The following is a 12695-nucleotide window of genomic DNA, read 5'->3' on the forward strand; positions in this document are numbered from 1 at the left end:
AGCGATAAACACTAGCTGTCGGCTCTCTGCTCCATTTTTTCTCCCTTGCACCTGCTAATAGGTGTTGCATGGTAGTAAAAACAAACCACTCGTGCATTTTACACCTGTGAATATCCTTTGTGGCAGTTAAATTAAAGTAGGACAGTAAAGTTCAGAATTAAGAATATAATGAAACATTACCCAAATTGGACCAAATGACAGATCTCTAACTTTTTTGTTAGCTTGCACTAAAAATCATTTCATATAATCACACAACAATCAGAAGCAGGACATTAAAAAAATGTTCAAAATGCTACTAAACAATTACCTGATTTGATTCACTGCTTTTTCTGCAACTTCTGGGACCATGCTTGGAGTCGAACAGACTAAGCTACAACTATATCCATGCAAGATTGTGTTAACATTACTGATGGCATTGTGACAGGAAACACTGAAGAGAAAAATATAAAGAATAAAACATTTGATAATTCATATGGTACTTAATTTAAATCCTTAATTATTTTTCTCACTGCAATAGCAGTCTATGTATTGAGAAATTCATTTACTATTTGACCTAGGAATTCAACTTCAGAAAATGAGTGCATTGGGGGCAGGGTACACACAACTATCTGTTAGTGTAGCCCAAACAACATTCCATGTTTTCAGTATGCTCATGACAATGAGTCATGTGAGCAACCAACTGTATTCATTGCCTGAAAACCTGTTTGGGCCACACTGGAAATAGGATGTCTGATTTTTTTGAAAATACAGGCAGTACTCCTTAAATGGGAAGATGCATTATTGGTCAGCCCTGCAGGAAAATATAGATAACTGCATGACCTATAGATCACATCATGTAACTGGATGCTGCTTTAGAGATCTTTACTCAGGCAATGGACAAGAGGGAGAAAATGCCGTATCTGAACCAAGGAGGCATGAAGCCTTGCACAGATACTGCACAGGCACATCAGAGGAGGTCAATGGCAAGATTTGTTCTTGGGCGACAGCTCACACCTCTAGCCACATTTCTCGCAATATTCCTCTCAGATTCCCTTCAATCAATGCATCAGGATTTCATTTCTTTCTTCCAGTATGTGTGCATTTTTCTCTTTCCCTACACCTCAAGTCTGACCAGCAACATACTAAATATTTCACCAGAGCAGACACCTTCTGTAAATCCCTCACAAGCATGTCACCAACACATTATCTTCTTTCATGCACTAAACAGCCCACATCTGCAGAAAGCAGGATGCTACTGAAGGAAGCCAAGCTCAGCTGCACATTCTCTGCCTCCTCAAAGGACACAGTTGGCCGTACTGGCAGGTAGAGTCATAACTGTTGTCACTGGTAAAAGGGAAGACACAACTCAAGATTCCTTTACTCCTTATTTTCTTTGTTCCTTCGTACTTCTATCTCACACTATCAACTTTGCAATGTTAAGCTGCAGTTGATTTCATCAGCTACCCTTCTCTCCTGATGGTCAAAATTAACTTTTGTTTTTCTTCTTTTATTTCATTTGTTGAAGATGTGAAGACACTTTTGTCACTTCAGGGAGTGGCTGCCAGGCTTGTTGGCCCCATGTCACTCAGTCTCATCACCTCAGATACCATCATCTCAAGTACTTTTGAGTTTTGGCTAAATGGATCTCCTTGACGAATCAACTCAAGCAGATCACAACACAGAATACATCTTATCATGAGTTTCAGCGCACAAATTCTCACAGAAGATAAAGAGAACAGTACCTATGAAGAAGGCCATAAATGAAAATAACCAAGCCAAGGAATGCAGCAGGAATTAAGAAGAGTAAAAGCAGCTCCATCACAGCAAAGTAAAATGCAATTTTTTCACCAAAGTAGTTTCTTATCTTCCATAATGGCTGAAATCTGTAAGTGTTAGCCCACAGATTATTAAGATCCGTCCAGCTATTGTGATGATCTGCGGAAAATTAACAATTTATTATATTTAATAAAGGATTGCAAAATAAATGTAAAATTGGAGTTACAGCCACTAAAACAAAAGCTATTTTGATTCTTTCCAAAAACAGCTAAAGGACATTCAGAGGCTGTAGGAATATGGCAAGTAAAGAAACAATATAAAATTACTGGGCAGTTGAGGGTGGTAGTGATGGTTAAATTTGTTCTTGTTTATGCTTAATGTGCAATAGGCTGGCAGTTTTACAATAAACTCTACTTCTGAAATGTGGTTCCAATTTAAATAGAAGATGAGGTCATGGCCCTGGTATCAAAATCAGATTTATTATCACCAACTTATAGGATGTGAAGTGTGGCATTTACAGGGTAGTGCAGCCAGAGCTGGAGGGAGAGAGTTTTGATGCTAAACATCCAGGATTCCTGATTGTTCTGCAGTTAAAAAGTGTAGAACACCTTATGAACTTTCTCTTCAGGTTTCATCTCAGACAGCCAGAGGTCAACTACAGCCCTTTGGAACAATTTAACCCTGCATGTTTCCAGAGGCCTTAAAATCAAGCTAATGTGGGATAAAAAAAAACATTTGAAAATCAAGGTACACAGCCTCATTGAAAAGGCTTCAACCTCGAGTGCAGATTGGATCCACCCCTCACCCTTACCTCATGACCTCTAACCCTCTTCTCCAGTTGAAATCAAAAGTGGACAATGTTCAACTTTTTAAAATGGGTAAAGAATGGTGTGTGCTGCAGACACAGACACAGAGACACAGAGAAAAAATAATTACTGCATTCTAGTAGGCTGCAGGTAGTTTGAACTTGACAAGTTCAAGATCAAGCCACGCAGCCAGTGCATAGTCTACATGCAGAAAGTGTACTGTATATACTTATAGGTATTTCATGGGTTTACTGTGCTTAATGAGTTTATAACAATATTGGAAAAAGAATCAATCTTGTACATCTCAACAGCTTTGGAATTGCTGAATCTCAAACTTAATAAAGGCTAAAACAACAACTCACATTAACAATGCATACAAATAGCATATACTAAAACATTCCAATGTGCATCATAGGACCAATGTCAGACAAAAATTTGACAAAGCTACTTTGGTCACCTGCTGTAATAGAACCCAAGTTATTATCAGCCTTAAAGGGCTTAAGTGATAAAAAGGGACCAGAACAGAGAAGACGAAGTTGTGATCTTGTATTTACTATTGAAGTTAAGATCTGCAAAATCATCTGCCGCCAAAATTCATCTGTTGTCAGTCACACTAATCATGTAGCTTGTTCTACCCACCACCACCTCCTTGTATTGAAGATGCTCTAGGTTTCTTTCCAAAATTATTTTCAGGACCTTCATGCAGTGTGAATGCAGATGTAAATGCTTTCTTCATTAATAAATATGGTAGACTGGGAATCCATTTTGTTTTTCCATCTTTCTCAAGATCTATTTGTCAAAAAGAACAAGCTGCATTAACAAGTCTTTTGGTGAATGAGAGAATGTCTGTCTTAACACAGCTTCATGAATAATGAAAACAGAATTTAGGATTATACAATACATATCAGTCTTGACTGAAGTGCTGGTACTCGATCCTCTAAACCCAGAGATTTGGGTTTCAAGCATCACTCCTGAGACAGGACCACAAATTCCAGACTGAAAATCTTGCCCTGGCAAAAGTGCTCACTTTTGGATCAGATCCAAACTGTCTCATCTGTTCTCTCAGATGGAAGCAGAATACACCATTCACACCATTTGAAGGCAGCAGTTTGCCAACATCCATTCCTCAAACATGGATTTAATCACTGTGCTATTTGAGGGACCCTTAACTCTTGACCAACTTTCTTAATTGAAGACACTGCAAAAATATTGGCCTAGATCTTGCTGACACTGATCCACTTATGCTGCCCTCTGTCAGCCCATCCCCAAACCCATCTGGTCCTGATGCAAGAGTGAGGGACATGGGGAAGTATCTTTCTTGCCCAAAACATCCCATGTCCTAATGGTGAGGGCTTCAAATGGCCCACTGGAGAAGCCCAGCTCCAGAACTTCCTCTCGAGCTTTGACAACTGATAAAGCCCCACCCCCAGCTTTACTGACTTAAAAATTAAATGATTTAAAGAATTAAAATCTCTTTAAAAATCAGCTTATAGTTTTTTAAGTAAAATCTGTTTTTTAAGTAAAATTATTTTTATTATTTTAAAATATTATTAAAAGACAATGAAGAACTTGCACACCCCCACAATCCCCATTGAAATCAATGGGCAGAAAGATCCCACCAATATTCAAGATCTGGCACAAATGCTGGGGAATTTCAAGAAGATCGAGTCTGGCTGATGTTCGGTAAATTCAGAATATGTATGCTTGCCCGAGCATGCTTGCTTGTCCTTGGCTTGCTGCCACTCACTGGGAATGTGCAGACTGCTACATTGCTGTGAAGTACTTTGGGATAGTGTGAAAGATGCGGTATAACTACAAGCTCTTTACTGGATCCACTAACCACTTCAGTATGTTATGTAGTAACCAAACTAGTTAATCTGGAGGCATTGATCTGTTCAGTGCCATGCACAAAATGCATGGAAAAAGATTTAAGATACTTTTGTCCAATTTTGTTACTTAGTCCAATGCACAGATCTTTAGCTTTCAGTTTAAATGGAGTCTGTCCCAAATGAACAGTTTCCTTAACAGAAACAGAAAACGTGAAAAAATGACTCAGCAAGTCAGGCAGCATCTGTGGAAGGAGAAACAGTCAACATTTTGGGTCTGTGACCCTTCGTCAGAATTGGGGGGGAGGGGTGCAGGGGGAAGCAAAACATAATCAAATTGGTTTTCAATGGAAGCGAAGGTGGGGAGGGAAGTGTAGAACAAAGGGTGCATCTGTGATGGGACGAGTTGAAATGGCTTAAAGGAGTCAATTATCAGCATATTCAGCTACTAGGTTTGTCTAATGAGTTGTTAATGGTGGGACTTGCCCAGCAGGCTAGACTTATGCAGATAGGATAAGGAGAGAAAAAGAAAAAACTTGGCAGGTCAGACAGTGTCTGTGGAAAGAGAAACAGCCAATGCTTCGGATGAGGGACCCTTCATCAGCCTTGAGAAAGAGAGAAATATATTAGCCAGGGTACCAGCAAAATGTGAGTGAAACCAAGAGAATGTCTCTGATAGAATGAACATGTAGCAGAGGGGAGAAGATACTATGGTTGTGTAACTGGTGGTTGTGTAACTTGTGGTTGTGGCACTGTGGGACATAAGAGTTATATAGCACAGAAACAGTCTCTTTGGCCTAACTTGTCCATGCCAAACAAGGTGCCAACGTGAGCTAGTCCCATTTTCCAGTGTTTGGCCCATATCCCTCCAAACCCTTCTTATCCATGTATCCGTCTAAATGTCTTTTAAACATTGTAATTGTACCCACTTTGACCACTTCCTCTGGAAGCTAGTTCCATGTACCCGATATGAAAAACTTGCACCTCAGGGTCCCCTCTAAATCTTTCCCCTCTCACCTTAAACCTCAGCCCTCCAGTTTTAGATTCCCCTACCCTGAGGAAAAGACTGTGACCATTCATGTTATCTATGCCCCTCGTGATTTTATACACCTCTGTGGTCACCCCTCAGCCTCCTGCAATCCAGGAAGAACAGTCCCAGCCTATCCAGTATCTCCTTACAACTCAAGTTGTCCAGTCCCCGACAACATTCTTGTGAATTTTTGCTGCACTCTTTCCAGCTTAATGACATCATTCCAATAGCTAGGCAACCAGAAATGCACATGAATGGACTCTTGGCCTCACAAGGCCTTGCACCTTATTGTCTGCCTGTTCTGCACTTTCTCTGTATCACTATATTCTGCATTCTGTTATTGCTTTTCCATTGTACTACCTCGATGTACTGATTTTATTAAATGATCTGTGTGGATGGCATGCAAATCAAAGTTTTTCCACTGTACCTTGGTACATCTGACAATAATGAACTAATTTACCAATACTCCAAGTGTGGTCTTACCAATTTGTACAGCTGTAAAATGACATCCCATCTCTTGTACTCAATGCCTCGATCAATGAAGGCAAGCATGCCAAAATGCCTTCTTCACATCCTTCTACTGGTGTCGCCACTTTCAGGGAACTATGTATTTGTACCCTATGTCCTCTCTGTTCTACCAGGGACCTGCCATTCAATGTACAAGTCCTGACCTAGTTTAACTTCACAAAATGCAGTACCTTCACACTTGTTTGAGTTAAATTCCCATCTGTTAATTCCTTGGCCCACTTTTTCCAGTTGTAATCCTAGATAACGTTCTACATTGTCTATTATACCACCAATTTTTGGTGTCATCTGCAAACTTACTAACCATGGCCACCTACATTCTCATCCAAATTGTTAATATATATAACAAACAACGGTGAACCCAGCCAGCACTGATCCCTGTAGCACACCACTGGTCACAGACCTCCAGTCTGAAATACAACCCTCCATTACCACCCTCTGACTCCCACCACCAAGCCAATTCTGTATCCAATTTACTAGCTCATACTTGATCCCTGGTGATCTAACCTTCAGGTCTTGTTTGGCAAGCCAGACGAGACACAGTGAAATGGAAAAAAGGAAACTGGAAACTGTTCTAATGTAGAATGGAACTAAGAGCATATTAAGAGAAATTCGATTGTTATGTCTGGGAACGGCAGCAAACATACCCAGACAGATGAGATGTCGTTGCTTGGGCTTGCGTGGGGTCTCATCCTAACAGTGCAGGAGGCTAAAGATAGAGGGAGATCAAAGTGGGAGTGGGATGATGAACTAAAATGGCAGCAAACTAGAAGCTCAGGGTAACTCATGCAGACTGAGTGCAGGTGTTCTACAAAGCAATCACCGCACCTCTGCTTGGTTTCTTCAATGCAGAGGAAACCATATTGTGAAATTTGTCAGTGCACATAAAGTAGGACCTAAGAAATGGAGCAGGAATAGGTTTAATCAGCCTCTGAAGCCTGCTCCACTACTCAATAAGATCATGGCCGAACCAATTTTGGCCTCATCGCCACATTGGAAGGAGAATCAGCCATCATTTCAGATGTGCAATCATTTGCAAGTTCTGAAGGGTCGCAGACCCAAGATGTTAGCCGTTTCTCTTTCCATAGATGCCTGATTTGCTGAGCTTTTCAAGCAATTTTTGTTTTTATTTCAGATTTCCAGCACCTGCAGTTTTTTTAATATTCTCAATAACATTTTTCCACCTTCCACTTACCCCTTGAAGTGCATACCTTTCCTGGTGTTCCTATTCTGGACAAAAGGCTGCATTTCTATATCTTCATTAAGTTTTTCTGAAACAAACAATGACATAATTACAAGGAAGACAACTGAATACCAATAGTTTAATTACTTTCATATATGATCCCATATATACTGATCTGATCCCAACCAACCATAGCCCAGTAAGGCTAACCGTGGAGTGCATATTTATCAAAAGATACATCCCAAACAGTAATGCCGAAACTGAAATTGATGGCTCCCAGAAGTTACCTTTAACTTTCTGGCCTTCTTTGGGCATTTGGATCCCATTTAGAATATAATTAACCTACAAAATAAACAGGATATGATATAGTTACTCATCAGAAAAAATATCATTCTACAAAGTACAAGTTTTTATGATAGTTATACAGCAATTCTATGGAATACCTCCTGAATCATAACAGATAGCATATATATTTACAGTGAAAACTTAATCAAATTAAATTTGTAATTAAATATAGGAAATAACTTACAGCTATAGCAGTTCAAGATACTCACATAGATTCACTTACCACTAAGTACGTAATAGTGTGGCACAAAGGCAAGAAAAGCATCAACTCCTTATTTGAATGGAATGATGTTAATTACACATACTATGTGTACACTGCAGGTATGGTCTCACCAATATCTGGTGCATTTGTAACAACTTTTATGCTCAATCCCCCTTCCTAAATACTTACACAGTTAGCATGGTGTTTATTGTATTTCATGCACAAGGATGTCCAGATTCTTTGCAGAGCACCATTCTGTACTCATTGTCCATTTACACACATTTCTTCCAACTATAGTAGATAACCTCACTTTTCTCAACATCAAGTGCCATTTTCAACCCACTTATTTAACATTTTGCAGACACCATGTCCTCCACACTGCTCCTTTTCCCATTTATCTTCATCATTTGTTACAATGTACTTGTCACTTCATTTAAATGACTAAGATGTGTTATAAAAAGTTTAAGGCTCTACACTGACCCCTGTCCAAACCACTAGCTAGAGACTCCAAACTGAAAAAATGACCCATTTATACCAATTTTTCTGTTGGTTGGCCACATAACAGTGCACATTGCATCATACAGGGTCCTGTTGCCACATACTGCTTTGTCATTTAAGATCATGATGGCAATTACCAGCTTAACATCAGGGCATTTTCAAATTCACTATTTTTCTTTATGCTCGTAACAAGTGCATTTGGTAGCAAATTCTGGACCAAAATTTCATATCAATGACCCTGCATTAAAAAATGTTCAGGGTTTGAGCTTATTGCACCATATTGCAGCAAGTTATGCTATTCTGCAAAGACACCCATGCTATCAAATGTGCATGAAATACCTTAACATTGATAAATATGGGAAATGCACCATTATTTTATAAACAGATGCAACTTAAATTAGAACCATGACTACCAAAACAAAAAGTGCAATTTACAATTAGAGATCTCACAGCTGGTCGAAAAAATGTGGTCTTGTTATCAATTCCTTTGAATAGGTGTTGCTTGTCACGTCTATAAGGTGCGCTGAAATAGTCGGCTTCATTATCAGTCTCAAGATACTTCAGTAATGTCGATGTGGCAGTTGTCGACATCTCTGTATCCTGAAATTGTCAATAATTAAAATTTCAACACAACAATTAACTTGTTTTTTTAGTGTCTGTAATTAGTTTGAGAAATTTCTATCTTGTAATTGTTATAGATGAAACTGTTGCAGTGATCTTCATGACCTGTCACAGGAAACTGGGAAAAGATGGGCTTGGTAATGACCCCCCAGAGATTCATATTATTTTCCACAGACTTTGGAGTTCCAATCTTATCTGACAATTCTTACTTTTACAATCAGCTCTCCAAACCATATTAGTGAAGTCTTAAACTCTTGAAGCAACAGTTGTCAGTTGGCTCAAGCATCCAATGTTTAACTGCTTCACGTGCAGCAGGACATGTTTCTTCATTTGCACAAACTAACTCACATTTTGGACTCTGATTGGATTTAATTGCCAGGAAACAAAAGAGGGAAACATCAATCACATAGAATGCATTTTTGAGCATAGTCAAAAGAAAGCCTCTGTCTGGGCCTCTGATTGTTATTAGTGTCCAGCAATACTAACCAGAAGTGATTGTTGGGTGGAGATGGGATTGGACTCGGCTGTAATGCATTCCACTGTCAAAAAAATTGGTGATACTCATTGTTAGACATATTGGTCACGGTATATATGGACTTCCATAATTAATAAAGTAAATCACAGTAAGTTTAAATTTTATCAAAGCGGAAAAGAGTTTTCTAATGCCCTTCATAGTATAATGGGGCTAAATGGAATAGTGATGGAGTACAGCAAGGGAGGATGGCAGTGCATGATTAACCTGCACACACTCTGGTTTGAGCAATGAATTTGTGCCATATGCAAAAGCCAAATCTACACTGAGAAAGTAACGTCTGGTGAACCAACAATAACTTAATAAAAAAAGAGATCAAAGTTTCATCAGGAAGCATCAGACATTTTAGAAGAAATTTTCAAAGCAGGTGAAGCATCTGCAAAACGAGTCATTCCTACAAAAACAATACCAACCCAGGGATAAGGTTCTTTCCATGCAGCTTTTGTGGAACAACTGTGCATAGCAAGAAGATAAATGTTCACTCGAGTAAGAATTCTTCACAGTACTGATAAGCTCAGAGTTATTCTCCCTCAAAACAACTCTTCTACAAAAATTGTTGATGAGAACTAATTAAATCAAGCAATTCAGGGGCATAGAGTCATGGAATCATATAGCCCATCATCTGTGGGCTTACTTAGAACCAAATGACAGAGATATATGCATCAGTCAATTGTTATAGTTATGGCTTTTGTATTACGAGGTATTTGTGGACAAACCTTTGACAAATTGAGAGCGCGCACTGGACATGATTAATCACCTCTTTCAAGTGGGCATCAGGGCGGCTTGTGTTCAGAATCAGTTAAGGAGAAATACACGACCTACAGTTAAGAGGTCACAGCTGTACAAGATTGTTAAATTACAGAGGCTGTATCAGTGCATGGGATTTTACCTGAGGTACTTTAAATTATTATTTGTGAAGTTACTTGGTTTTAACAAGCTTGTAAAGGAGTAGCGTTATGTGTTGTGTTATTCTGAGTCTTGGCTAGCTTTACCACACCCTGAACTGAGAGTGGGTATAAAGGAAAACTACTTACACTGCCAGTTAGCACAACTTCAGCATCCGATTAGCTCTAAGCACTGTATTGATTGCCTTAATACATCAAAGCTTGGCCCGCACCTCTTACTGGAAGCCTCTTCACGGTTTCAGCAGGTGCAATAGCCATTTAAGGTACGTACATCATGGTAGGAAAAATAGCACACGAGGAACCTGGCTGCAGTTTCGTGGTGTGGCATTAGAAGCCTTGGTATAAAAGGTGAAGACTAGGTCCTCTTCCCACAGAGAACTGGAAGCTCTATGGACAGAGGTGGAGAGGGTAATACAAGGTCCCAGAAACAGTAGGTAGTCCCACAGAAGTTTAATGATTTTTCACCCCCCTGCCCACCCTGACTGGTGGTGAAGGTGTTAGTATAGCTACATCTTACAATGTTGTGTCTCTCCAACTACACCACACACATCATATACTGTTCAACTCACCACACCCTTCTCTCCATCCACCCAGACCATTTACTGCCATCTGCCCACACATTTATTACTCAGATTAATAGAGCCTCACGCCCATATTTCACAGCTTGCAAGCACTGGCAGCTATTCAAGCACGAGAGATCTCACCCAAAGGCAGTGCATGACACACCCTCTTTGTAGGCCAGGTGGTAGATAACTATGCCAATATCAGTGAACCGGTAGGGACAGGTGCACTACACCATAAATACCAAGAGCTTGCTCTGGATACCTTGGTCAGACCTGCTGTTGTCTCTTAGTGAAGTGGGCATTGCTGTAAACCTAAGTGCCATTGCTAATAACTATTAGTCAGTCAGCCAGGCTCATTGCCTCTCATGGTTAGAAGGTGCATTCTGAATTTTCAGGCTCTGCAGCCACACCATCCTGCAAGGTTATTGCAGCCTTCTCTACCAAAGTCATCAGTCTTCAAGCAATCATGGCATAGGCACTGCAGGAGCCTCCATCAGGAAGGCCTTAAGGCTCTCTGTTTCTTTCTTGATAACAGACCCAACCAGTTCCCCTCTACCACCACCCTCCTCTGTCTGGCAGGACTAGTACTCACCCTTAACAACTTTTCTTTCAGCTCCTCCCACTTTCTCCAACCTAAAGGTGTAGCCATGAGCACTTGCATGGGCCCCAGCTATGCCTGCCTCTTTGTCAGCTACATTGAACAGTCCACGTTCCAAGCCTACACTGGTAACGTTGCCCAACTCTTTCTCTGCTACGTTAACGACTGCATTGGAGCTGCTTCCTGCACCCGTGCTGAGCTCATCAATTTCATCAACTTTGCCTCCAACTTCCACCCTGCCCTCAGATTCACTTGGTCCATCTCCGACACCTCTCTCCCCTTTCTGGATCTCTGTGTCTCCATCTCCAGTGACAGATTAACCACAGACATCTTCTACAAACCCACTGACTCCCACAGTTATCTTGACTACACCTCTTCCCACCCTGTCACTTGTAAGGACGCCATCCCCTTCTCCCAGTTCCTTGGCCTCCGCCGCATCTGTTCCCATGATGAGGCTTTCCACTCCACGACATCAGAGATGTCCTCCTTTTTCAGTAACCGGGGTTTCCCTTGCATCACCATCAATGCTACCCCTACCCGTATCTCCTCCATGTCCTGCATGTCTGCCCTCACCCCCTCCCCCCGCCGAGATAATAGGGACAGGGTTCCCCTTGTCCTCACCCACCACCCCATGAGCCTCTGTATCCAACACATCATTCTCCGCAACTTCCACCACCTCCAACAGGATCCTACCACCAGGCACATCTTCCCCTTACCCCCTCTCTCTGCATTCCAAAGGGACCGCTCTCTCCGTGACTTCCTTGTCCACTCATCCCTCGATAATCCCCCGGCACTTATTCCTGCAACCGCAGCCAAGTGCTACACCTGTCCCTCACCACCATTCAGGGTCCCAAAGAATCCTTCTAGGTGAGGCAACACTTCACCTGAGAGTCCGAGGGAGTGATTTATTGCATCTGGTGCTCCCTCCTGTACATTGGTGAGAGCCGATGCAGATTGGGTGACCGCTTCGTCGAGCACCTTCGCTCCGTCTGGCACAACAGCCAGGACCTCCCGGTGGCTACCCACTTCAATTCCACATCCCACTCCCATACTGACATGTCTATCCATGGCCTCCTCTACTACCATGTTGAGGCCAGGCGCAAGTTGGAAGAACAACACCTCATATTCTGCCTTGGGAGTCTCCAACCTGATGGCCTTAACATCGATTTCTCTAACTTCCAGTGACCACACCTCTTCTTTTTCTTCCCACCACCCCCCCCCCCCAACTCCTTAGTCTTCCCTTACTCCCATGGCTCCCCGCCCATCTCCTCTCCTCCCCCATCCTTTATTCCATGGTCCACTGCCC

At 41.3% G+C, this 12695-nt stretch overlaps 1 protein-coding gene across 3 annotated transcripts in view; it reads right to left on the reverse strand.

Moving 5' to 3' along the window:
- LOC127576099 (anoctamin-7-like) overlaps positions 1-12695 on the reverse strand; it is a 46919-nt gene that overhangs the window by 25104 nt on the left and 9120 nt on the right. For 2 of the 3 annotated variants that reach the window (XR_007957170.1, XM_052026484.1), the window contains exons 2-7: positions 8606-8770; positions 7413-7467; positions 7154-7213; positions 3201-3350; positions 1722-1914; positions 308-430 (exon numbers count right to left, since the gene is read on the reverse strand). Coding sequence is in view for 2 of the 3 variants with exons in the window: in XM_052026484.1 (XP_051882444.1) it covers positions 308-430; positions 1722-1914; positions 3201-3350; positions 7154-7213; positions 7413-7467; positions 8606-8770 (746 nt within the window). In the remaining variant the exon portion in view is untranslated. The remainder of the gene's footprint in view (positions 1-307; positions 431-1721; positions 1915-3200; positions 3351-7153; positions 7214-7412; positions 7468-8605; positions 8771-12695) is intronic. The other variant, XM_052026485.1, reaches the window with a different exon arrangement.

Source organism: Pristis pectinata, chromosome 11 (genome assembly GCF_009764475.1).
Source record: "Pristis pectinata isolate sPriPec2 chromosome 11, sPriPec2.1.pri, whole genome shotgun sequence".
Classification (NCBI taxonomy): domain Eukaryota; kingdom Metazoa; phylum Chordata; class Chondrichthyes; order Rhinopristiformes; family Pristidae; genus Pristis; species Pristis pectinata.